The 27,921-nt window shown below is 40.8% G+C and overlaps 1 protein-coding gene across 3 annotated transcripts; it reads right to left on the reverse strand.

Annotated features, from left to right (window-relative positions):
- Window positions 1-1,108: 1,108 nt before the first annotated feature.
- Window positions 1,109-26,365, reverse strand: rps6ka2 (ribosomal protein S6 kinase, polypeptide 2). 3 transcript variants are annotated; one of them, XM_076285035.1, is made up of 21 exons: window positions 26,267-26,365; window positions 19,604-19,720; window positions 19,418-19,499; window positions 17,504-17,584; window positions 16,316-16,395; window positions 13,653-13,759; window positions 12,101-12,138; window positions 11,736-11,878; window positions 10,080-10,150; window positions 9,784-9,872; window positions 8,968-9,032; window positions 8,226-8,328; window positions 7,427-7,557; window positions 5,993-6,118; window positions 5,694-5,783; window positions 4,897-5,055; window positions 3,894-4,055; window positions 3,214-3,290; window positions 2,574-2,691; window positions 2,168-2,305; window positions 1,109-1,341 (listed from the first exon to the last, which is right to left on the reverse strand). In XM_076285035.1, exons 1-21 carry the CDS (start codon window positions 26,363-26,365, stop codon window positions 1,216-1,218), a joined length of 2,202 nt encoding a protein of 733 aa, XP_076141150.1. In that variant the 3' UTR covers window positions 1,109-1,215. The 3 variants fall into 3 exon arrangements, with proteins under 3 accessions (XP_076141150.1, XP_076141151.1, XP_076141152.1); XM_076285036.1 differs by lacking the exons at window positions 19,604-19,720; window positions 26,267-26,365 and having other exon boundaries at window positions 8,968-9,026; window positions 19,418-19,463; XM_076285037.1 differs by lacking the exons at window positions 5,694-5,783; window positions 19,604-19,720; window positions 26,267-26,365 and having other exon boundaries at window positions 19,418-19,463.
- Window positions 26,366-27,921: the final 1,556 nt, after the last annotated feature.

The raw sequence follows: 27,921 nt of genomic DNA on the forward strand, positions 1-27,921 counted from the left end.
TTGATTATCAGATTACAAAACACATTTTTTAGGTACCCTCGATAAATGGTACCAAGAGCACTAGTGCTGAGAAGTACATACACATGAAGGCTACGAATAGCTTAACAAATAAATAAATAAATTACCAAAGGGTAAAACCATTTCATACAAATTACATATTTACACTATTTACATAATTTAGTGTTATTTGATGATGACTATAAATTGAATGTTAAATAACAACTGAACTTCCATGCTCAATAAATAAAAACAATATTTTTAAAACAAAAGTCAAACTAATTACATATACAGCAGTACATATTTAACACAAAATGATGCACTCAATTGAGAGAAAAGGCAATCATCTGAAAAAGGTACCACAACAAGCGCATGTACACCTACTGTAGGTCCTTGTCACCAAAAAGACATTTCAAAATCCTCCCTTTAGCTGGGCCCTATGCTAAAGCAAAGAAGACCATCATACTGGGAAATAAAAATAGTCAAGAGGATTCTCCAAATAAATTGCAACTGCACAACACTATACTTATCAATAAAAACACACACAAAAACACAGTGAGGTGAAGAGTAAATATGGTAGCCTAATTCACAATGAGTGTGGGAGGTTATGCAACTATCTGTAATTGCATTATTGCACCCTATGCTCTTGAAGGCAGGCTCGGCCTGTTTCTTTGTGCTATACTCAAAACCCTTTCTGGCCTCTATAGTTCTGTATCTCACAATCAGCCTGTTCTTTTTATAGTGATCAAACACGGAACAGCTAATAGCACTGGAAATTCTTGACTTTTATGCAGGTTATGTTATAATATGTAAAATTCCATAGCTTTTCAAGTACTAGTCTGTAAAGGTTGAATGTGACTGATGTTGGGGGGATGTTTGGGTTAGAGTGATTGGATGGCACCTTCATATTTCGTACAAGCTAAAAGTACAAAAGAATGAAACTAGAATTAGGAGATGTACAATACTAACGTAGCAAATTATCAAAATGACCCATTTTGGCGTATGTAACAGCTTATTGAACTTTTGTCTTTATCTCATTCACATTTTAGTGTGCCAATTATCAAAAAGCAGAAATTGTGGACCACAAACACAAAACACCTAGGCACCTCTATCAGTCAATCTCGTCCATGTGGTACTGCGCACAAAGTAATTGTAGTCCTTTGGCAAGTCTCTGTTGCTGGACATCATGATATTTTTGGTTTTTCTTGTGCAGCTGTACTATAGTCGTGTGGATGTGAGTCTCTTCATTCCTCTTCTCTGAGCCAGAACAGATGACAACACAGGTTCCAGCTTTGGTGCTTGAGGCGACCGATTAAGAGCAAAATAGGTGGCAGCCATTGCACCCTTTACAAAAACAAACAAACAAACAGAGAAACAAAACAATACATTAAAACATCCAAGTGACACACATTAGTAATATGCATGGCATATAATGTTTTAAAAAATTCTGTTTCACAGAACAAGAACAGCAGATGGCAGTAATGAGCCACAATGCATTTGTAGTTATGCTGACATATTAACCCATTCGCTTAGAGTCACAGAGTAATAACCACATTGCTGTGTATAGGTAATTCAAATTCGTCTGTAAAATGAATTGCTTTTATGGGCAGATATAAAATATCAGTGATGTACGTTATACGATCTATGTTGGCTTGGCTTACATTAACAGACATTCATGTTTTATCCACACATCACCTTTCCAACCAAAAAATGAGACTGCAGGAAAGGGTAGGTTTATGACACACACCCATCCACTCTCTGTCTCTCCGTCTCTCTCTCACACAGAATCACACTAGTGCATTTGCAAGAAGTGCCAAAACCATTTGCAGGCACTTGTACTTGTCAGTGTGTGGACAGTGGATGTAAACAGACAAACAGGCAGAGTGAGAGAAAAGGAGAATTAAAGAGAAAAAGAATTTGGAAGAGAAAAGCTGAGAAAAAAGAGAGAGCAGAGAGAGAGAGAGAGAGAGGCAAATGGAAGGAGAGGGGATGGTGGAAAGGGAGAGAGTGAGTGATAGTGATTAAAAGAGAGAGAGAGAGAGAGAGAGAGAGGCAAATGGAAGGAGAGGGGATGGTGGAAAGGGAGAGAGTGAGTGATAGTGATTAAAAGAGAGAGAGAGAGAAAGAGAGAGAGAGAGATTGACAGCTGAGCGTGACTCAGAGGTGCTACCTTCACCAGCAGCACGTCTTGTCTGATAAGCTGGCTCTGGGAGAGCTGCTCCCGGTTCACAATCCACTGGTGCCGGAGGACCTGAGGTGCTGTCAGCCGCTGATGAGGATCCACATGCAGCATATTTGACACAATGTCCTGATAATGGGCAATGGATAGATAGACAGATAAATAGATAGATAGATAGATAGAAAGATAGAGAGAAGATTGAATGATTCAAATGACTTGCTACTTGATTACTTCTTAATGATCCATTCTAGAATGATTTGGCGATAAGTGTAGTATAGATAAGACAGTGAAGGGAAGGTAATGATTAGAAACTTTAACGACAGAATATCAATCCCTGAAGTAAATGATGCAGTGACGAGTTATTCTATAAAAACTATGCCAGCTGAGTCGGAAGTACCTTGGCTGCATCTGATACTGTGTCCCAGTTGCCTCCCGTGAGGGCATATTTACCGCTGCCAATCCGGGCGAGGATTTCTTCTGACGTATCATCTGGGCCGTTGGCAAAAGGGGTGAATCTGGGGAAAGGACATAGTGCTCCTGAGCCTGACAACAGACCCGAAATGGCCATGTTTACCTGACCTGTACAATTGTTTTTCTATTTTAAAAAAAAACGTTACTGCTTATGACTGTGAGCACACAGGCTTTGTAAGGGGCTACAAAAATGGCACAAAGGGGAAAAAATCCTTTTCCCCCCAGATGCCCAGATTATGTGGAGATTTAAACCCAAAGCTTCAACCAGGAAAATTAAATTGTCAGGTCTGCATCTGATAGGTTTGTCCAAAGAACAATTACAGCGCATCTGCTGTTAACTTGACCCTGGAAATCCCTCCCCGTCCTAGAAATGACGGACCGGGAAAATGTACAATAGTGTGATTTTATAAATCATGTAGTCATAAAGCGAAATGAAAAACAGAATTTCCTACTATGAAATTGTATTTGCTACAATGAAATTATAATCCTTTGCTTCATCGCTTCCCCAGACATGGCATACTAAATTTGGAAAATTATTTGCTTTGAGGTCAATTATGTTTTCTTACCCTGCTAACATGGTGTAGAGTAAAATTCCCAGACTCCAGATGTCACAGGCCGCGTCATAGCCCTGCTTTTTCAGGACCTAAACAAGACATGGAACATGGAAACATTGTGATGCAGCAGTATAAGTATAAGTATAAGTATATATACTCTTTTTATCCCGTGAGGGAAATTTGGTCTCTGCATTTATCCCAATCCGTGAATTAGTGAAACACACTCAGCACACAGTGAACACAGTGAGGTGAAGCACACACTAATCCCGGCGCAGTGAGCTGCCTGCAACAACAGCGGCGCTCGGGGAGCAGTGAGGGATTAGGTGCCGTGCTCAAGGGCACTTCAGCCGCTTTCTACTGGTCAGGGTTCGAATCAGCAACCCTTCGGTTACAAGTCCGAAGCGCTAACCAGTAGGCCACGGCTGCCCCCAAATATAACTGGCTTCCCAAGACCAAACTCTTCTGATGCATTTGACTAATGTCAGCCACCCCACACACTTCACTGTACTCTATTTTCAGTGTTTTCTCCTAAAGGGATCCCCTTAAAGGAGACTGGTTCTGTACGGTACCACTCATCTGTTTTCTGAGATAACAATTTGTGACTGTCACTTCATAGGGAACAGGGAAAAGAGAAAAAAAATAAAAAAAAATGGCAGAACAAAAAAAAACGAACACAACAATGTTTCTCTTACCTCTGGAGCTACAAAGTTAGCTGTGTAACACGGCGTCATGAGGAGGCCATTTTCCGCTCTCAGCTGTTTGGCAAAGCCAAAGTCACAGATTCGGATGGACTCTGGATCGCCTGTCTCATCCACATAGAGGATATTGCTTGGCTTCAAGTCTCGATGGACGACCTTAGATAAAATTCAACAATGCTAAGTAAGTAATAATGGTCTGGCACAGATGTGACATCCCACTCCACTAGGGTGACGTATTTTATATTGAATGCAGAAGCACGAGACAAGATGAGATCATCATTAGAGTGATAAGATGGAGCTACTAACAGATGGACATACCTTTATAGGTTATAATACGGATCAATTGTCTTTGCTTTAATGGGCAACAAACAGGTCTAGGTTGAGACTAGCAGTGTCTTACACACATATGTGAGTTGTACATCAATTTTTAATTACGTTTTTTGGAAATTATGTTAATTTGCAGTCATTTGAGAAAAAACTATTCACTGTATCTGTACTTTGTAAATACATTTAAAATACTGTGTTCTAAAGTCTGTCATAGATGCAATTGGAGAGCTGCTTGATAACCTCAACACAAGCAAGAAGAAACAGAGTATCCTTAGCAATAGAACAAAAAGGGCTATTTAATTTGAGATAACTGTGATCCACCCACAGACTGCAGAGAAAAACAAAGTAAGTAAGTCAACATTTATCTCTAACCTTATCTCAACTATTCACTATTTAGTTCTTTATGATCCTACTTTGCTAAATGGGAGAGAGTCAAACTTTCCTGAATAGTACAGGTCTAATTCAACATGACACTGACAATGGAAGGTTTTCACATCAAAACGCTTGTGAGGAGTCTACAAGAGCAGCAATTTAAGGCTAGTGATTGGTGTATCGGTGTGGTGGTTGGTTGTGGTTGATCCTGATGTTAGTAAATTACTTATCGCTCAGAGGTCCAGTTGTCATGTATGTTTTGTATATAGCTGAAGTAAAGGCAGGTTCTTGCACTTACCCCTTGGGAGTGGAGATACTCCACGGTCTTAGTGAGGGTACAGAGAACTGCTGAGGCCTCCCGCTCGGAGAAGCACTTCTGATAGAGGATCCTGTCCAGCAGCTCCCCTCCCCTCATCAGCTCCATCACCAGGTACACATACTTCCCATCATCATACACCTGCAGACAGTACAGGAACATACTCAGCAACAATGGACTCATCTATGATTTCTGGCCACATTTTCATTACTTTGGCAGTTTCTGAAATGCATACTGCACAATGCTTGTAGACAGAAAAGTAGTAAGTTGCAGTGAATGTTACCCTTGATCACTATGCTCCGCTTCAACCCTCTCTGGTATGACATTTTGAAAACAGCCATATCTCTGATATTGATGACAGGTCTCTACAACTCAACACTCTAGATAAGCATAAATACATTTTAGGTTCACTATGTAAAATATTAGAAATAAAGATGCATGTTTTTGTATGGTGATACAAAAGTGTTTAAAGGAACACCAAGATGGGCCATTCCATACCAAAGCTACAGTAGCTGTCCCATACAAGTGTCCAATGCAGTTCTAAACCAATGGCTACATTACAGAGCTTTGATGGGCTGACTAGCAAGATTAAAAACATGCTATAAATAGCACAAGTAGGAACCTTCAGCTTAGACCCAGACTTTAAAGTGTAAGTGTAGCACCGCTTGGTGACTGAATGAGCTAAAGGGAATCCCTAGTCTGCGACTTTGCTTGTTTATCAGTTGATTGGTCACAGAAGGGACATGGGCATCCATCTGTGTAACTGTGAGATTGCTCACATCTTTCAGGGTGATGATGTTTGGGTGCTGCCCGTATCTCAGGAGAATCTCTATCTCTTCTGATGGATCCTTCTTGGCCTTGTCAATAATCTGGAAAAAAGACAGTAAATGAACAAATTGAACAGACCAACACAAGAAAACAAATCTAAGCATTCCTGTCAGACAAGAAGATTAGATTGCTGCTCCCTGAACAATTTCACAGATATGTGGAGTGGGCAAAAAGGAGCCTGTCAAAGTAATTTACAGTTAATATGATATGTGCATGTTTTGTACCATAAGGGTGGCTACTTTGAACTTACTTTGACTGCATACTCCACGCTGGTGATTCTGTGGACACAGCGCTTGCACACAGAGTATGCACCGATGCCCACATCCTCCTTTAGCTCATAGCCATCAGTGAAGCGGATGTTATTCCCATGGAGTTGCTGTGCAAACAATAAGCAAAACAAACAAGCAAATGTTCAGTGTCAGGGGACGAAGTGAATGAGCCTTTGTCGGTCATATATTTATAGTGACCAAGATATACTACACTCAGATACTCTAAGGAGACAGTACCGATATGTGCATGAATATCATGTTTTCTTGACTGAGGACCTATTAAATTCTTTCTAATTCAAAACTGAACGTATAGATATGGAAGTTCAGCAGACGTTTAAATAATTCACACTTATTCATCGGTCGCTACATGAAGAATGCACCTAATCTTAGCTTCATGGCATAACATATGCTGTACACACAGACAGGGACGAAAATGTAAATAAAATAGGTTCACTTGTATGGACTAGCTCAAATGGGATGTGGGCACTGAGCTCTGTTCCACACACATCCTTTCATGCATATTTATCAGCCCTGCTGGGCGAGGTCTCGCCTGATGGCTTGTGTTGAAATGGAAATATCCAGAGATAGATCCCTACACCATGTCAGATCCTATTGTTCAGGTTGTGTGTGTGTGTGTGTGTGTCTGTGTGTGTGTTTGTGTTTGTGTTTGTGTGTGTGTTTGTGAGTGTGTGCACTGTATATATGGCAGACATCTGCTTATGTCAATCATTCATGGAACAGGCTCTTTGCTCAAATCAATAGCATTGGCTGCAGGCACTAGGATCTCGGCAGAGTCACTTTGATGAAATGCTTGCTCAGGTATGAACCATGTGGCAGAATCAGTTCACGTTATGTAATGCGACCCGCTTTCTCTGTGCTTAGGGATGTTCTGAGGGGCCTCTGCAGAAATGTCCTGCCATGTCTGCGGCTAAAAAACCACAGCAAACCATAGACAGGCCTATCCTTAACTGGGACTGCAGAACTGTAATGCAACCTCCCAAAATCAAAACAGTTCCTGAAATATGTTCTCCCTGTTTCTTCCTCATATCTCTATGGTAGATTTTTTTTTTATTAAAGATGCTATGAACATAGAACAGTGCCTTTTGGCTTACAATATTTTTCTATTCCAGTTAAATGGCAAATAACGTAATAAAAACAGTGCATTTCTGAAAATAAATAAATAAATAAATACCTTGCCATACAGCCGGTCTTATATTCACAGAATCAAATCCACAAGTACATGCTTTGATAAACTAAATTTAAGTACAAACTATAGAAACTGATCAAATATGTAACTACCTGCACAGTATGTCCTGTGTATTATCTCTGGAAGGTCATGACAGTATAATATACTGACATATCATTATATGAGCGGGATCACAAAGCGGAGGTTTCAAGGTCATTAGCAGTTTCACCTGAACGATTGGGTTGACCACAGTCTGTCGCGTCTCGACTATCGATTGCTCCTGGGTGAGGTTGGTGGCGATAAAACTGAAGCCCCGAAAGAGCTGATGGGCATTGGCACTAGCGGGCACTCCAGGTGAATCTGTAAGACAGACAGACAGACAGATATACGCACACAGTAAGAACACAAAGTACAGAAGAGCTTAATCCCTGTAACATGGAAATTACCCTCAACACCCAACACACACACACACACACACACACACACACACACACACACACACAATTGATCCAGTCTCAGTTACGCTCTATGAACTGACTTTCAAAAAGGTCAGTCCCCCACTACACTACTGTGGTTTAGAGGCTTTTTTGTACCCATATTGATCAACCTGTTTGTTTTTACCAATGGAAATCATGTTTCGCCCAAGTCTGGCAAGCCTATGTAGCTCGCCTAGCCATAACAAATGACTTCATTTGACATCTATATTGGAGTGATGATTACTACAATATACAAAATGTCTTGCACATCGATATTAAAAGATTACATTGGCGTAAACCTGTCTTTAGTGGCAGTAAGACAAACCACTAAACATCTCTGGCTGAACACCGCAGAATTAAAACAGAATGCCCAGTGGGTGACCTTACATGGTGCACAATACCAGGATTAAATCATAATCTTGACAGGATTTTCTACAACACTAAAAGCTCTGCTTTATGTAACATGCTTATGGTCACATTAAAACTAAATTTTGCACAAATCATATTTCTTAAGCTGAAATACAGTCCAAGTCAGTGGAGCATTAAAGCTACCTGTTGGTGTTCGCGAGGTGAACTCAGGATCAAAGTGGAAGGTGTCCTCGGGCCTTCCCACCGCTGGTTTGAACGGAGGCTTGATCTCTCGCCTGTATAATTTCTGTCACCGAAAGCAGAAAAAACAGCAGGCCTTTCCTTAAAAAACGGGACTTGTAAAAATAGCAACCCCTTTCATTTCAAACAGCTAATGGCTTTTAAAGCTGTCAAGAAAATATGCTCCAGATCTGTCTATAAATACATTTAAAAAGCTCTACCAGTTGATATGGCAACTCAAGACTATAAAAGAGATACAGAAAAACAGAAATATCAGCTGAGAGAAGAAAGAGAAAGTGCATTTTAGTCATTTTTAGCAAGCACAGAAAATTGCCTTTGCGAACAGCAATAAAACATCCAATAGAGTCCTATTCAGTGCAGTTGTGATGTAGCCTTTGTTTGTCCAGACGGTCTGAATAGACTTGACGTCTATCAGAATTGAGTGCTCTGGGTCCTAGCATGAGTATTTGAGTGTGTGTGTGTGTGTGTGTGTGTGTGTGTGTGTGTGTGTGTGTGTGTGTGTGTGTGTGTGTGTGTGTGTGTGTGTGTGTGTGTGTGTGTGTGTGAGAGAGAGGGGCTGGGGTTATATTGTGAAGCCCTATTTTACTCCCACTCCAACAGGAAAAATTGCATCACTCAAATAGATCAAGACTTTTACTGTCCTCTAAATCGATAAGTGACCAGGATCTTTTCATATGTGACTCACATTCCAGTCAATGGTTGCAAAAAATGGATGCCGTTTGATCTCCTCCACTCCATCAGGTCCTGCTCCTTAACACAGAACACACACAGAGAAGTCATCAGCATACATTAAACACATCTGAACATACTGTGCATACTTTCCTGTCTTGCATATGAAATATGTTAACTATAGTGAAAACATCTGTTAGACATGACTTCATAAGCTGTAATACACATACTGTAGATTTGTCAGGGGGACAGCTGACAGACACTGCTTCCTTTTTCAACAATATGCTTGGATCCTACACTGCACCTCCGTGATTCAATGTCCAAAATGCACACCCATGCCATAAATTATTAAAGTATTTCTGTATTAAAAGGGAATTGTTTATCCAGATTCTATTAATCTTTCACAGCCAACTACCATATAGAGCATCTCAATCAGCTTTATTAATTATGAATGCATTGGTTCCCCAGTAAAACCCACAATCTAAATATCAACTACTGTACTCTCTTGGGAATTAATGGGTTAACCAGATGTTTGTGTGTGTGTGTGTGTGTGTGTGTGTGTGTGTGTGTGTGTGTGTGTGTGTGTGTGTGTGTGTGAGAGAGAGAGAGAGAGAGAGAGAGAGAGAGAGAGAGAGAGAGAGAGAGAAAGCACTTTGAAGATCAACCTAACTGAATGTTTGATGCTTGACTAGAATACAGATTTAATAAACCATATACAATAGGTGAACTGCAAAACAACAGCATTTGTCTAGGCTCTTATGAAACACTGAAATAAACTGACAGCATGATATCATGATATGTGCAGGAAAAATGTTTGCTTTGTAAACTGTACCTAATCGGTTGGTAGGATTTCTTTTAAAAAGTGCCCGTATCAGGCTTTGCACTTCAGGACTTAAAAACTGTGGCATTCCAAGTTTGGCCCTGAAGACAGTTAAAAGGAAAATTAATGATGTGCAAAACAATGCCTTTTACATTGTACAATACAACAATTCTTAAATAGGTTCCAACAATTCTTAAATAGGTATAAATCACTTTGAATTGAAGGGGTAACATGCAAAAAACAGAAAGAAAGATAATGACACATGCGATGAAGAAAGCAAAAGCTCATAAATTGATGGGAGATCTTACTTCAGAATCAGCGCCATGGTCTCCTTCCGATCTTTGCCTTGGAAAGGGAGTGATCCCGTCAGCATTTCAAACTAAAAACACAGGGAAACACTTCCACTTAGTCAAACAGCAGCATGCAAACCATGGTGCTCAAGATGTCATTCAAGACCTTTTTTTAGAAATGCTATTTTTGAAAGTGATCAATGAGTATGTATAGATTTTTTTTTTTATCCATGGATTAGTAGATGGTACCTTAATTGTAAATGTTTCCTCATATGTTTTAAATTACATAATGGTCTTGAACTGAAGCTTCACTTGTATCACAAATCACAATCATCGCAAATAGATATTTTCTCCAAATAGTTCAGCCCTAGTATGTTACTTATAAGTTCCAGAGATCCATGCCTTGATCCATGCAAACAGCACATTAACTGTCCATATTATTTATGTGGATTTGTTATTTTTATTATTTTTATTATACTGTTTATGTTGTTTTATTATACCCCCTTGGGGATCATTCATTCATATCTATCTATCTATCTATCTATCTATCTATCTATCTATCTATCTATCTATCTATCTATCTATCTATCTATCCATCCATCCATCCATCTATCCAAAAGGTGTGGGTGTGTACACATAAATACAGGTTTAGCTATATACCGGTAGTCCTGAAAACAAACCATGAAACACATTAAATTGATAAAAGCCAATGGCTCATCCTAGCAGCAAGTCTGTTTCACGAGAGGCATCTGCTGTGCCTGATATCAGTTGGCACTGGATGCGGATCTGGGCCGGGTCTGGTCCGCTGCACAGCAGGCTGCCATCTTGGATGCCATGCATACAGTAAGAAAGCACCCGGGACACAAATCAGGCTGAAGGATAAACGTCAACCTGTCTTTTCCCACAGCCTCGTGGGTAATTTTGATGTCGCCAGGGATGAGTGGATTAGTCAGCACCCAAAGTATTGTGGAGGGAGGATGAAGCACTGTGGAGTACGGTACGGCAGCTTATTTTAGGACTGATGATTTTTATGGCAGTGCTTCAGGGACTGTAGTAATAAAACCATTTGTTGTCTCCAAATAAAATAGCAAATAAATGAAGCAGTTGTTGATGTTAGATGTAGTAGTAGTAGTAGTAGTAGTAGTAGTAGTAGTAGTTGTTGTTGTTGTTGTAGTAGTAGCAGTAATAGTAGCAGGAGTAATAGTAGTAGTAATAATAGTAGTAGTAGTCAATGTGTGGCTGTGCACCAGTCAATGTGTAGCCCAATTCACCAAAGAAACATTGTAGATCAAATAATGTGCTCTTCCACCCCCAATTAAAGCACCAATTAAAGTCAACACTCAACTGTGAAAATCAGCAAAAAATAGCTTCTTATATTGCTCATCCAGATACATATAAGACTAACTGAAATACTAAGTATGTTCATCGACTTTAATTTTCTGGCAAGGCAGAAAAGAGCCTTACTACCAATAATACTGTACCACCATCCTCATCATCATTATCCCTACCACTGCCATGCCATCATTTCCAAAAATGCCCCCTCTCCTTTCCTCTGCTCATTGTACAATGTCCTAAGTATGGCTTTAAGCCACTTTCTTTCCTCCTCTGTCGGCTTTTGGTTTGCACTGATGTGCAAACCACTTTGGATAAGAGCATGAAACTGTGGATACATACCATTAAGACACCGAAAGACCACCAGTCTGCACTCTGTGTGTGGCCTCTCCGGTTGACCACCTCAGGGGCCATATACTCGATTGTCCCACAGAAGGAGTACGCTCTCTTGTCGTTCTCTATGGCCTCTTTACTTAAGCCAAAATCTGAAACAAAGTAGGAAATGCATAAGGGGGTGTGTTTGTGAAGGTAAGTGTGTGTGCGTGCGTGTGTGTGCATGTTCGCGTGTGTGTGCGCGCTCGCGCACGTGTGTGTGTGTGTGTTTGTACTGTATATGTTGTAGACTCATCCTTACACATGGTGACTCTACACAATACAGTGGAACGCACTTTACAGAATGTGATGATGAACCCTGAAGTCTTGCTTACCTGTTATTTTGATGTGGCCTTCCTCATCAAGAAGGATGCTGTGAAGGCAAACCATTTGTCTATTATGACCAAACAGTAATACCTTAGATGGGCATACTATTAGGATGTTAATTATACAGAACAGGTCTTATATCTCAATTTAAAACTTGTTATTCATTTAATTATTAATGAATTAATATTTTGCATAAGTTAATAATAATATGTATAAATTATGTTTTATCATTTAAAAAGTAGATGGCAAAGACCCCATTCTCATCTTCTATGGGAGTCTGAATTATGTCAGCAAAACTAATCAATTTAATAGAGCTCACCCAGCAATATGCGGTGAGGCTCAGTGTTTCACTCAAATGCTTGTTTGCAATAAACAGAACCCCCTCAGCCAACTGCCCTTACCGGCTAGCTTGCCCTCCAGTGAGGGCCATTAATCATTCTCAACAGAACTCAACAGCATAGACTGCCCTCTACCAAACACACAACAATCCACCGAGACCAACACACTGGCTAAACCCTCATGTCGATTGACCCTTTTAAGAGGAGGGGAAAAAATGAGCAACCAGACTCTAGTAAAAGCACTGAGCAGCTCTTCATTATTTTCTCATACATGGCTCCCCCCTGAGGGTTAATTTAGTATACTGGTGGGATTGGTCGTTGTCTCTTTTGTTGGCAAACACACATAGCAGGTGAAACTGAGGACTGCGGGTAAATCTCCTCTGCTTAAGCATTCTGTGAGGTGGGGTGGAGTGGGTGGTTGTGGGGGCTTGAAAGGGTTGAGGGAATTGCCGTTTTGAAAGCATGCTGTAAATGTTATGTAAAAAAAAAAAAAACAATCTGAGCAGCCAGATTATGAAAAGAAAAGGAGATGGAGAAGCAACAAAAAAAAAACCTCATGATAGCTATTTGAAGCCAAAGCAGATGGGAGTGTGCACACAGAAACTAAGAACAGATGCTGCTTTGATCACACCGCAGGCTTGGGATGTTTCAGGTGCATGCGTGCGTGCGCACATGCAACATGAGGCTCCGTGAATCTGCGGCAGCGTCGCCCTCGTCTGAACTACCATACTAAAATGAGCAGAAATTATGCAGCGTTTCACAGAAGCCTGTGTAATCCCCTTCAGCCGTGCATTCCCACCAGCTCTTCACCCCCCCCCCCCCATCTAAAAATTCCAACCCTGTGTTCAAAATATCCATTCATTCACCATATGGTGAATAACCACCCTATAGTTGTTAACATAGGCCTAGTGCACTACGTAATGAATGACTAGATGTTTCAGACACAGGGCAAATCTCTAATGGTACCCCTGAGGAAAAAGGATAGGACAACTTGTGCGATGAGTCCCTTCCACACACACACACACACACATTAGCATTGCATAATGATAAATCAGGTTTCAGATAAGCTGATCAGGATGGAAACGCAGAAGATGGCGATTAGTGACTCATCCACCTATCTGCTGCTGACTCAGGCTTTGCCTCAGTGGAGGCCGTGATGAGCGACGCGAGCCTGAGAAAGAGGGGTTGGGTTACGGTAGGGCCAAGCCCAGCACTCTCTTACTTCTCGGGCTTGAGGTCGCGGTAGATGATACCCAGGCTATGGAGGTGGTCCAGTGCCAAGGCCAACTCAGCCAGGTAGAACTTCACATCTTCTTCAGTAAACATCACCTGTAATGAGGAAAGACACACAGAGAAAGAGAGAGAGAGAGAGAGAGAGAGAGAGAGAGAGAGAGAGAGAGAGACCTACATCAGTCTCCCCATTTGTGATTGAAAAGGATGTGATGAAAATGTAAACAAAACCACAGACCACTAGCCTAGAAATCTAGACGCACCCTAGCGGCAGCAAATGTAATTTGCAGCCAGGGTAGTCTAGCAACTGCGTGCTGGAAAAATGAAACTTCTATCAGGCCAATCACATCGTGTACTCATCGTCTATGAGTTGTCTAGTTGATCAAACTTATCAATCATGAGTTGTAGCTATCCTATTGGGTGCAGAGGAAATTTGAAAGACAACCGTTTATCCCGCACCTCAGATTGAACACTGCCAATGGTAAATTCCCAGACCCTACATCTTGATGTGGGTCTGGCTCGTCAGGCTAACAGACCACAACAAAACAAAGAAATAAAACAATACAACAAACAAGCAAAATATTTGAGAACATCAGTCCATTTACAGTGTACAGTGCACACAACTAAAGATGTTGTGGTTGAAATATTTATCTCAACAGGGTTGTCTTTGCATGTCTCTACTAGCAACTAAACCTTTTCGAGAAAATGACAGGTTGCATTCAGTCCTTGTGTATTTCGCACAGCTTCCAAACAGGCCATTTAAGAATACATAAAAGGATTCACTCAGAAAAATGGAAAGGCAAGAAAATCTTTCTTTCTGTCAGCAATAAAGCTTCTAAAACATTATAAATGATTTGAAGCCCAGACATAATAAATTAATTTATCATGGTTCATTAATTCAACTCCAAGAGCTTGCCAGGAATACAACTGTCCAGGCTGATAAAACTAAAGCCGCTTTAAAAAAATATACCACACAGATTTAACTGGACTTTCATTTCATTTAGCACTGTATGAGTCAGTTCTAACATGCGCTATTACAGAACTTTTAAGCATAAGTAAACAGTACTGCTTGCAGATTCCTGGTGTGCACCTCTCCATATCCAAACATCACCCAGATTCTCATCCTTAAGCACTACTTGCACAAACCCAATAATAAATAACCCGTCTTATTAGCAGAGAAATGAAGGGGAAAATGTCATTAAACAAAGTCCATTTGTCTCCCGTTTTCCAGAAAGGGGCTTTATGCTGCTATGCAGGTGTATTTATAAGGGGCGACGGAACAGCGGGGGGCGATGGTGCAATTAATCAAAAGAGGAGATTGTGCAACCTGACTGATGGGGGATGACGCACCCCTGCCAGGCCCGCTGGAGCGAACGGTCAATTTAGTAGAGAGAGTGAGCTAGCGCGCAGCGCGATTTACATTAATCATCGTCAGCGGAGAGAGGCTTGAAATAAATCAGCAGGCTTGAATATGTAGCCTGATAAGCATGGGGGACTTAAACACAGAGCGTATTGGGGCCATACTGGAAGCACCTGGAGCTAATGTGAAGAAGTGGTGGTGCAGTCTACTCAGAATATTTGATTGTGCATAAACATTAAAGTAGAAAGTAGAAAAAGTGTGATGCAATGAACAGGCAATACCATGCAGCTGGCTAGGGGTTCTATGGATGAATATCTGAATATTTGTGTATGCATTGGTAGGTTTACAAAATAAAATTGCACAATCTACAATGGCACCTTAATGGCACAATGGCATACAATGCCACCTGAATAGTTAAGGATATAACAAAAGTAATTGTCTATCCTCATGCATATTTAATTCACAATGCCTCTTACTGATTGACATTCAAGGTCTGTCTCAAGGTCACACAAACATATTACTAATTCATGGCACTCTCCAGCACGGACATGCTACAATATTTATTTTGATCTTAGATGTGACGTAGATGTTAAAATAAAAGCAATTTAACTTCAATGAATTATCATTAGCTGAAGATTTAATCGGCAGACTCTCCTCATGTGGTGAGTCAAACAACACTATAGGCAAATTTGTCACAATACATGATTACTATAGCCTACTATCCCACGTCATTTGATTAGCAGACAACTTGTGAAAGTGTACACAAATGGCAGACACTGCCCTTGCACCTGAACCAGACAGAGTCTTATTCAAGATGTCTAGGACATCTCTAGGTGTGCATTTTCTCCCAGTCAACCGCAGTGCTAGACAGTTTCCCCACTGTTTCTGCTTTCTGAATCTTACTCTTAAACCACTGACTGTGAATGAAGTCATGGTTACTAGTTCAACCGGTTCATGGCTAAACATGCTGAGGAACCGTAATGGCTGTGTGCTGTTGGATTTCAGGACTCACTCCTATATCCCCTCTGAATGGAGACTAATTAGTGTCACATATGCATTTCATTTCATTATTCGCGTTGATTAAAATATAAATCTACTTTCTATTTATGGCAGGCAATTAAACTTAATGCAGAGTTAAAGCACTTTTTGTTAATTAATCATTAGTTGTAATCATACAAAAGTGTAACAAGTACTTTAGAAGGTTCAATTCATGTGGTGACACTATATGCTAATACAAATACTTGTATATGTTTTCATATAGGGGAGACTTTATATGAAAAAAGGAAGTTCCTGACCTCCTTGGACAGTCTAGTGAAAAGATCGCCACCTCGGAGGAAGTCAAGAATGAGGTACAGCTTCCCCTCCGTCTGAAAGGCTATGGAAGAGGGACAGAAAGGAAAAAGAGAGAATAAAATGAATGTATTCATTCATTTATAGACCAGTTTGCTAGTCAGCTAGCTCATAGCTAAACGGGTGCTGGGTATCCTCTTATCTTTCTCTGGGGTAGATGGCAATTAAGCTTATTTCCCAAAATGTTGGTGTGTTCCTTTTAAAAAAACAACAAAAAAAAACAAGAAAAAACATTTGAGATCTCAAGGAATAAAAGAGAGAGAGATGAGATGGAGAGGGAAAAAAGGAGACAACAAGGGAGAGAGAGTATAAGAGAGAGAGAGAGAGAGAGAGAAAGAGAATGAGAGTATAGGAGGGAAGAGACACCACTGTGATCACATGACAAGTAATGCCCATCACCTCCTTATTTCGATGACAAGAAAACAATTAAAAAGTGCTCTGATGATGACTTGGCCAATCTCGGTCTAGTGTGCAGTGATAAGGATGCCACCTCCTAAGGGCCAAGTGAAGCATGACAGAGAGCTTAATTAAGGTGGGCACGCACCCCCCCCATTTTATAATCAAAACAGGGAAATTGAAAACACTGGCAATCCTCTTTCTAACTCCATGCATGTGACCAGGGGCGCCTGCAGGAATTAATGCTATGGTACGCACAAACTTGTGATATCCATGATGAGTATTGAGTTAGTGAATTAGCTCAACATTGTGTGCTGATAACCATATAGATAGCCGAGTAAAAGAAAACAACAAGTAGCCTATTGCGTGCCTGCGTGCGTATTCTCTCTCCTGCTCAAACAAAATGTGTGCACGTTAATTTTGATAACGTGTTCACTAACTTTACGTAATAGAAAATGGTAAATAGCCTGATGGCATACAGCTAATGGGATACTGTGCATAGTTGAGAAGGTATGGTAGGCCAATTTGGTGTGAATACACACACACACAAATTTTCTCTCGCTGTTGAGTAGCCTGATGGTACGCACAGTGCGTACGGACGTACACCTGCAGGCGCGCTTGCATGTGACAAGCACATCTGTCTCCTTTAGATGATAGACAACCTCGGGCTTGCAGACAAGTTAAGGTGCCTGCCAGCTTTGGATTTTAAGTGTCTTTATTCAAAACACAATGCTTACCATAGTGGAGTTTGACTATGAATGGATGATTGACCTCTGCTAGAATGTCTCTTTCCATTTTTGATCGCACACGATCTCGCACTGCAGGACAGAGGAAGTAAATACAATGCAAATAAATACAAATATACAATGGAATAAAACAACTGATATGGATTACAGTGCACTGATCAACCATTTAGGTCAAATTCAATCATGATTCAAGTCAAATTCAAGATTCTTTTCCTCAGTGGTTCCTTGTTGGTGGAATGAGTTGTCCAGTGCTCTCTGTTCCTGTGATAGTTGTGGGTCCTTCAAGAGGGGTCTAAAGGCATATCTGTTCAGCATGCACTTAGTTAAGCTAAGAAAGCATTTCTTATGAGTTATGGTTTGTACATTGTTTTACTGTATAATACAGTATTTGTTTATTTTCATTGTTTATTTTCATTAGGCTATTGATTGCATTGACATTATTGTTTATTATTGCTATTCTCCATATTCTCCGAAGTCTTACCATCTTACCAACAACTTAACTATTGTATTGTTTTATTTCGCTTTGGACAAAAGTGTCTGCCAAATCCCATAACCATAACCACAACCAGCCAACCTTTAGCGTTAGATCTAGATCTTGAGTAAACTGCATAGCCTTGTGGTGTATAGGTAAGGGTGCATAGTAAATGCATACATCATACATGCAAGACACACACACACACACACACACACACACACACACACACACACACACACACTAATTTCCAGAAGGATTATGGGATAATGCATGATACCTAAAGTAAAACAGGGTTTACTATTCCATTCCAGCTACAATCATACCTAATCCACATACACAGCACTCTGTAGACACTGCAGTGAAGAATCCACAAAATTGGCTTGCCCACATATCAGCATTGCATGACTCTCTGAGATCTCTCTGAATCTCAGCGGTATGGCCTCACTTATGTAACTAGTGGACAATTTTCACTTTGCTGAGGCATGGCAGAATTTCTTCTCTCTCGCTTTGAATAGATAGCTGAGGTGCAACTGAGACACTGGTGGTGTTATTTTCACTGAAAGGTACACAGAGGACTGGAAATATGGTGATCTCTGTGAATACCTCCTGTGTCAAAAAAGCCATGAACCAGTAACCATGGTTACACAGGATGAATGGTATAGAAAGTGGGGTAGAATCATCTTTACGCCAGCATAGTGTGCCTACCAATTGCGTAAACTTTGTTATTCTTGTCAAATGACATTACACTTCATGAAGTTCACAAGAACTGCTGTGCTAATGCCTGGTGATGCCAGTTGCTCAGAGCATAATAGGCATGCTTTTGAAGGCCACTGGAACAAAAAACTTGTTCTCTAACGACAACAAAAACAACAGTTCCTGCTTGTTAGAGAGCGGTTCTATAAACAGAAACTGCAGCTTGTTACCGTAAGATCCCATACATTGCCTGGTTCTAGTAGGATGGGTCTAATGAAGAATGTGACCTCACACAGGCTTTCCCTGACCTTTCTATTATGAATACACAGACTCAAACTAGTGAACTGTCCCGGCCACCACAGTATGAGCTCCAGACAATATCCACTGTGTGTTACCAAAGAAGTGCAGAAGAATGAATCACAGTTATTATGCCTCATATGTCCTCTAACAACGCATATAGCAAATTACCAGGCATAGAAAGTGCTTGCATAATGCAACTTAAATTTCCCCCCAATTGACTGTTGGATTTATAGGCTGGTACAGCTGCCATCAGGCCAATAAAAGCTTGGGTAGGGGATTACACAATTACTAACCAAGTTAAATCTAAAGAAGATAACTAAAAACTGTTTGTTTTTATGTTTATATGGACCTTGGTTAAAAAGTGAACAGATACAAGGTGAGGCCTTAACAGGCAACAAAGATGCAGTTGAATATATTTAATATTAAATAAAGCTTACCTTTCAGAGTGGCCTTCTTTAAAACCTTCATAGCATAGAGCTGTCCTTTATCTGAGCCTACAATTTTCCGTACCAGGAACACCTGTTGAGATACGACACAACAGTATACAAAAGAATATGTTCAAATGTGTATCCAAGATATGTGTGCGCTATACACATTGACAATGTTGATAAAATATATAATACCTTTCCGTAAGAGCCTTGACCCAAAACCTTCAGCAACTCAAACTGAGATGGATCTGCCTTTTCAAAGCCCTCTTTCACATGATGGCTGATGTCAAATTCTTTCAAGATAGCATCGTCCTATGGGAGAGACAGATGAACACGGTAATCATAGTGTCACAGACACATACAAACCCTATACCACCAAAATTTGAGGTCAGGCCAAAACATTCAGCATTCTTTCAAACATGGACTGTAAACATAAAATATGAATATGATAATCTGCATTACTCTCAAATGTGCCTATTGGACAATATGTCCGATCACACATTTTCATCCATACAATTCAACATCAGTTACACTGACCACCGTAACAGCCCAAATTGTCCACACCACAACAGCAGGAAAAATCTCTACGACCCTCAAATTTCCTTGAAACCTCCCATCCCTGGTGTCACAACATCACTCAGCCTGACCTTCATCCATCTTTATGCACCACTACATTTTCATCCAACATCAGACATTACACAAGAGTGACCAAACGGTAGCACCCATTTTAGCAGGGGTTTTGCAACACTTCAGCCTCACACCATGGACCTTGGTAATGGCGATGTGAATGTTTTGATGAAGCAACCGGTTTGTGACATAAGACCCACTCCAGTAAAAGGCGTAGCTGCTGCTGCAGCAGCCAATGGCTCTGAATGACGACCTTTACTGCAGACTGTGCAAGTCCCTCTGGGCAACATTTGCTGATGCCCTAACATACAATATGTGCAGGGGTGTACAGCAACGTGTGTGTATGCGAGGATGACCCCGAAAGATTCAAGAAGCTCAGCACTGGATAGAGGCTCAGGAGTCTAGGCTAGAAACAAAGGGACACTAGAACACATTATAGAATTACTAAATACATTTACTGTATGTATTCGTATTTACATATGCAATTTAATATATTTATATACAGTAGGCTTGTATATTTGTGAGTTGAAATCTGTCAGAGGACCCACAATCTTTTGCTATGGTCATAGTTGTGTACGCGCACAGGGCCACTAGAGTGAACCAGGTAGTATAATCAAGGCTGAGATTATCAGTGAGTGTATGTGTACAGGCAGCAACACAAGGACTGAGAAATGGTTGCCAGATTGAGTCTGGAATCCCCAACAAATAACAGGACGTGACTACTGATGTTCCTCACACGGCTGTGCACACTTCTGAGAGAGGAGGGGGGAGTACGCAGGGCGCAGTGTGCGACTGAAACGCTGACCACTCTCAATTGACTCAGGGCCCCTGCCAAGCTGACACAGCTAAAGGCCCGCTTAAACCGGCTTATCTCGCGCTGTCAAAAAAAAATAAATATGTACAACACCGTTACATAACCCTGAGCATCCACTGTGGCAGTTTTTTGATAAAATATAAAATGATGAGGACGCTGTTACAATCCAGAGAGGGGGATTTGGGAGCACGCGCTGCTGCATGCTGTTTTGCTGGCTTGGCATCACAGGTTGATGGGAGTGAAAGAGAAACAAACAGCTAGAGATGATGGTATATTTAAACACTGACAAATCGGTCGGCGTCGGTGCATCAGTCCTACTGAGTTTTACCAGAGACTTTCTAATGTGGAGACACAGCACTCAAAAAATACTCCATAGAAATGCATGGGGCTAGTTTGTCACGCCAATATGGCCGTTGTCTACACATATCCCACCCCTTCCTTGGCAAAACGTCGACATGTGAATACATTGAGCCAATCACATGGTGTGTTGTGAAGACATCGTGCCAATCATGTATTGTGATCTCGCAGCTGGAGCAAGATTGGTGTCGTGTAGCCTTGCGCACGCGCATTTCTGCCGAAATGGATGCCCGACGAGTGCCCAAAAAGCGTTGTCAAATGGCCGCTGAGTGGAGGGACTTGCCTAAAAGGACTTAGGTTTTACCTAGTGAGTACACAGCACAGCTATGACACAGCATGCACCCAACACAGCTTGATTGACAGATCTCCAGGGATTTATGGACTTCAGATGCGGTACAACTGAAATTCAGAAAGACTTTTGGAAAATGGGCAGGATTACGTAGATTCCTGAAACTTCCTGCACATTTTCACCAGAGAGGTAAAACACAACACACACGTGTTTGATATCTGAGCACACAGTCCTTGGCCCTGTGATGTTTATCATGCTATCCATGGGTTATCTATTTAAAAATCAGCCGGCTAAATGATTTAACAATGGCTTTTTCTTTAACAAAACAAACAAATCTGTCCAATTTCCCCTTTTGCACAAATCAACATATGTTTGTCAAGGTCACATTCAAAAAATTCATTGCGTGCAACGCAATTAAATTCACATAAAACACAAATGCATTGGTCACAGAGTGGGCAGGGAAATATGGAGGCCTTCTGTTACCGAAAAATAACTGGCACAATGTCATCATTTTGGAGAAGGGAGAGGAATACACAGTGAAATGGAGTGTAGATTTAAAGGCAACTGTAGCATCTCAAAGAATCAAAGAGGTATGAGTGATAGGAAACAAGACACTTTATATGCGTGACATGATGACATTTTCAACCATTTTCACTGAAGTAGACTTGATTCTACACTGTAGGCTTTTACAGCAGTCTATACTCCAACAACATTACACAGTACAAGCGCAGCAAAGCAAAGCAGCATGTCATGTATTTAGATATCAGACCTACAGAGATGTGCTGCTGCATGAATGAGCCGACAGCAGCCACAGACAGAAACCTTATAGAGAGCTGAGAGACAAGGAGGAAACCTTCATCTCCAGGCAGCACTCCTTCATCATATTTCAACACTGACAAATGCATCTGTATTCACATTTCACTAGTTGTATGCTGGTTATAAACGTGTCTGTGACAAATACATTTGAACTTGCAGCTTGAGTGAACATGCAGTTAAAAGCTCCCACATACTTGTACTTTTTGTTTTTGTTTTTGTTGTTGTTGTTATAATTGTTAGTACTGGTAGTCATTTTGCAGTCCTTTGTTTTTGAACTGTGTAGTTGTCTTTGAACACAAATTCACGTCTCTGCAAAACATTGATTTATAGATTTAATCCTACTGATGAACGCATGCTGCTAATGGCAGTATCATTTAACCCTAAGATTTTCTACTGTTCATCAGCTTGATGAGAAAAAGATTACATATTGGGATATAGGCCGGCTTTTGTAGTATGGGATCTGTGAAAAATGGTGACAGTATGTGCAATGGTAATGAGATAAACCCTTTGAGTAAACCCTGCTGACTGAGACGATTGGGGAATTTGCTATCTCTGCCTCAACATCAGTTTCTCAGATGTTTCTGGGATGCTCTAGTATCTGAATATGAACACTGTCACACACACAACACTCTCTCTCTCTCACACACACACACACACACACACACACACACACACACACACACGCACACAGCGAGATGAAACATTGTTAATGCAGCCACTCATCTACAGATGATTTCCCCTCCACCAGCATGTTGGCTCGGATCATGTTTCATTTGATTTAGGTCAGCAGCTGTTAAGGATAATGGGAGAAATATTCCAAATGATATCTTGGACCGGGCCAAACTGCAAATAGCAAAATGAGCAGTGTCACATTAACAGTCCATCTGTAATTCTAGACTTTCTCTGCCCTGCAATACACCAAAGAGAATGCATTTTGTGGTAGTGGTACCCTTTCGCAAAACCCTTGATAATTCTCTAAAATAATTAAAAACTAAGTAATTAGAAGTCATCATTTACTCCATGTTTGTTTGGATAAGTTCTAATAGCCTTTACCTTTACATTTCTTTCTGATCTCTTCAGACAACTCTCTCCTTTGCTTTCTCTGGTCTGTGTTCAGTGTGGTACACACAATGATACCACTACCGAAAGAATACTTTTTCCTTTTTTTCAGGCTAAATGACTCAATACAAGATCAAATACACCTGTGGCACTATTTAACATGAAACCACTAGTTTGAAACAGCCATATAATACAATAACGTTTCATCCTTTTTAGGGATACCAGCAATTTAGTCCAAGCCATTTTACAGTATTTGTAAAATAAACAATAAACTATATTTTTTCAAACTTTCTTTGCTTTAATCTATTACATAGCATAGTTGTTCATCACTTTTCACAAATAAATGTAGCATTTCTTCAATGAGCTGTACAGGTACCAACAAAATGTGGTCTCTACCGTACTGGATATCCAGGTTGTGCGATTACGCTTCAGGCCCAATTAAAATGAGTGTCTGTCAGGCACTGCAGCACACCAACGCAAATAGGAATGTAAAGGTCTGCACATCTGTTGAAGTATTGAAATACCAAAGCCTATCTCCTCCCATCTGTCTAACAATGCTATTGCACATTTTCAACTCTCTCCCTCTCTCCTCTTTCAGTAATGTTATAAGCAGCTGATGCACTATGCTGGTTTCCTCTACCTATACAAATCCCTTTAGGCACTGTCCCCGTTGAGTTTATTTAGAGCTGTTGACATTTTCAAGCCATTGATTTTTCTTAACTTAACTTGATCTGAACCAATTTTTACGAAGAAAGTAAATTAGCTTCTCTCCTTGTCCAGTTTGATGTGCGCTCATTTTATTTATTTATTTACTTATTTATTTATGCCTACCCCCGAGAGGCTATAGACCACCAGCCAGACTAATTACCACTGTGGCTCTTTTATCTTTCTTATTGATCTCAGCCAAGGCTATAACGGGTTCCGCCTCACAAAATGCTTTGTCTTGTTTCCACAACGATATGGCACAACAACAAAATACCAAAAGTGTGCAACGCCAGACATTATAAAGTAATGTTATTAAACGGCACAGCATGATTCTGTGCAAATGGTTACTAATATTCAGTGCCTTAAAAATTTACATATTTAGTAGACACTTATTCAAAGTGACTCACAGGGAGCGTTTGTGTGTAGAGCAGGGTCTTTTCCGCAGGTGTACTCTCTTAGTAAGCATTGCCATGGTGTTGCAAGCACCCTATTGAGAATATGGTTAAGCTTTACACTACACATCAATCTTGCACTCTTGCCACCTTCTATACATATGAATACTGAATTTGTCAAGAGATGAGGCAACACTGACAGTCACTCATATTAAACATCTGTCCTGAATAACTAACATGTGTCTCCAAAGTGCAGCACAAAGCCTGAATCTCTTTTAATGTTTGTGTTTTCTATTCACATCTGTGTTTGTCCATAATGACAACAAATATTTCACAAACAACGAACAATTGAATTGTATTGTGTCTGTTTTAGCACTAATATGTTTGGATTAGTTCTACAAGAGGACAACATGCAGTGAAACCACAAGAGCAACTCTAACCACCACAACTTCTGTGCATTGTGCAACTCTAACCTCCTACATTTTATACCACTCTTGGGTGCTCCTTGTTGGTGCCCCACCCCATTCCCAATCCTCCCCCACCTTTCTTATGCAGCCCTTGCCACTTAATCTACTAAACCCCTCTTCTACTGCACTTTTTACCCCCCCCCCCCCCCTCACTGCATTTCTTACTTCCAGTAACTATATGCATGTGACAATAAACTTCCTTGTATCCTCGTATCCTTGTATCCTTGTATAAAAGGTGCCAGTACTCAGCTCTTGAATACACTGGAGAGCATGAAGGGAGATTAAATACAGCAGTGAATACTATAGTTTGACAAACACATGTAGGGCCATATTAAACCTATAAGTGGACTGTACATGCAGCTCATACTGCTGAGAACCCTGGGCTGGACAGTGAATCAGTGAATCATTTGCCTTTCACATCTGGACTCAGTTTAATGATGCTCTCTGGCTGGCAAATACTGACAATAGATAAAAGATAAAAAAAAACCAAGAGTAAACATCATATGGAGAGGACACATAGGTCAAGTCTGCCTGTTGGAGAGGCGGTTGAGAATGTTTATACCATTTTTGAAGTCTCAACTTTTAATGCCCTAGTACAGGTATGTCATCTCATCTTAGCCTGTGGATGTGTGACTGGCCAGAGTCAGCAGGAGAGATGACAGAGGTGAATGTCACAATCTCTGTGCACTTCCTAAAGAAATCAACATGACAGTTGTTGTGGTCGAGAAGAGAGAGGGGGAATCCACAAACCAGCATAGAGCAATCATAAACCATGAGCATAAATTCATAGGGAATAAAGATAGTCCAAGGTGTACATCTAGGACGCTTTTCAAACAAAAACAAATGTATACATATTAAAAATCATTACAGACAAAGTTGGTTGAAGTAAATGTTATGTGTTTAAAAACATACCCTGGATGCAATACTTCTTTGAACTATCAGTAATTGTCCTTATTATTGTGTTTCTTCTACAATTTGTCATAGGCTATTCACTACTCCTGTCAGTAAGGAGTGTGCATGCATCACCATGCTTGCCGATGTTTTGATGCCACTGTGGTCAACGGGGAAATAAAGCCCAAATGCTCTAAAATAGCCACACAAGTATGTGGCCTCAAGAATAGTTTATGTTGTTTATGGAGTGGCCTGCGCTTTGGACAGTTCACTTCACACAATCTAGCAGATTCCACAGGCTGAGTGGCCGCATATATAGCCATTCCAGTGCAGTAAAAGCACGTTGCGTACTTGAAGGTGAGAGACAAGCACGAGTGAAAACCTCGGTGGCGCTGCACACAAGAAGTGGCATATACAAAACAATAATAAAGTGATACTAACCTCTAATTTGCATAGACTTGCGCTCTTGGATCTTGACTTCTTGCGAAGATACACGGAGAACCATCTTCTAACTGTAAATTTCCGCATGCTGGTGTCCATTGTCCCAGTTCTGTCCTCTAGCCTCTAATAGCAATTTATCTTTGTCCTGCACCTAAATCCAGATCAGCGCACAACAATGGGCGGATTTACTGTTGCTTCTCAGTCACCCCCTCTAATCCATAATTCTGAATTATGAGGGAGATAACAAACCGCCAAACAAACCATGCAGATGGGTGAGCGTAGACTGATTTGACCTGTCCTTGCTACAACACGGTGCATTCGATTGCCTGTGCTGCTGGAGCCGGTTGACAGGCGCTGTCCCCAGCACCTACAGTACCTCACTCCCTTGTGTACATGGGCTCTTCTCTACTTGCAATTGCAATGTGAGCTAACACTCCACTCCCTCCCAAAAGTATTAACAGCATCCAATTAAGCCCCAGCTACACCGCATGCTAACCGTGGTTGAGAACTCCCACCATAAGCCACGAAGGAATCCCTGAACGAATCAGCGACGGCAGTGCAGCTCACAGAACTCACGGGGATACCAACGAGTTAGTCGTGATAAAATACCTTCTGGAACACCTGCCGTGTCTATCATACATAGTGCTATGCGTAATTTCCACATATTCTAGGGGAACGATGCGCAACGTTTAGTAACGTATTGAGGAACGTGGTCGTATACAAACCGTATGGTTCCCTATAGTCAAAAGAAAAACCTGCTATTTAAACATCGGATTAGTGCCACTGAGAGGTATCCAATAAGATTGATCAGAGTAGTTTAGGTTTGGCGGAATATAGCAAAAACAACCATGTGGGCACGTCCGGCCGGCCAGTCACCCACACCTCCATTTTTGCATGATGTTTCGAGGCATTGTTTAACCAACAAGACACTTTTTCTGAGGTGTCGTCGAAAATGGCCTTTAAAAGATTCACTGGAGTTCATTCATTTAGTACTCAATACACTAGGCGATCCGTAGCCCACTTGAGTGCTACTCTTCAACATCTATGAACCAAAATATGAACTGAAAGAAGATAGACAGATACTTTACTAAACCCAAAGGAAATTTAGGCAACATTTCTTACTGCTGTAGCATCATTAATTGAATTTTAATTAGGAATAGCCAAGCACATAGACCTACCACAAGAGCCAAAAACTCTAATAATCTCAACTCTAATATTTCAATGAAACATCTTATCACCCAGATACTACTCATTACCCACGTCTGCTTTAACACACACATACAGAGACAGGGAGGGAGAGACTTGGAGGGAGGGAGAGAGAGGTAAAGGCACCTCCCAGAGCCGTATACGGCAATGGCACCTCCGTACTTAGAGTGACACCTAGTGGTAAAATCAGATTACTTCATAACAGGACTTTATAACGGTGTGTTTATTTAACAACAAATTAAACGACCTCCTTTTGTTTTAAAAACTCCGGAAGAAAATGTGGTAGATATGCTGTTGCTGCATAGCATATCCCAACACATAGGCTACCATGTTTGTACTACTTGCCTGGAGATGTGCCTGCCAAAAGGTTGTGATCCACTTAGATGGGGAATGACCTGGCCTGACCGTGTAAGCCAGCCTTGAATCACAGTTTGCTGTCTGCATAGTCT

This window comes from Alosa pseudoharengus, unplaced genomic scaffold, assembly GCF_046254945.1.
Source record: "Alosa pseudoharengus isolate Yale_2024_CS ecotype anadromous, Long Island Sound unplaced genomic scaffold, YU_APseudo_1.1 YU_APseudo_1.1_scf_15, whole genome shotgun sequence".
Classification (NCBI taxonomy): Eukaryota; Metazoa; Chordata; class Actinopteri; order Clupeiformes; family Clupeidae; genus Alosa; species Alosa pseudoharengus.

Excerpts from the sequence above, each read along its gene's own strand:
- rps6ka2 (XM_076285035.1), bottom strand. The coding sequence starts at position 26,365 with ATGGACACCAGCATGCGGAAATTTACAGTTAGAAGATGGTTCTCCGTG. Across the intron at positions 9,033-9,783 it reads AAATCCTACCAACCGATTAG|GAGCAGGACCTGATGGAGTG; the intron begins GTACAGTTTACA and ends TTCTGTGTTAAG. Across the intron at positions 3,291-3,893 it reads CTAACTTTGTAGCTCCAGAG|GTCCTGAAAAAGCAGGGCTA; the intron begins GTAAGAGAAACA and ends TGTCTTGTTTAG.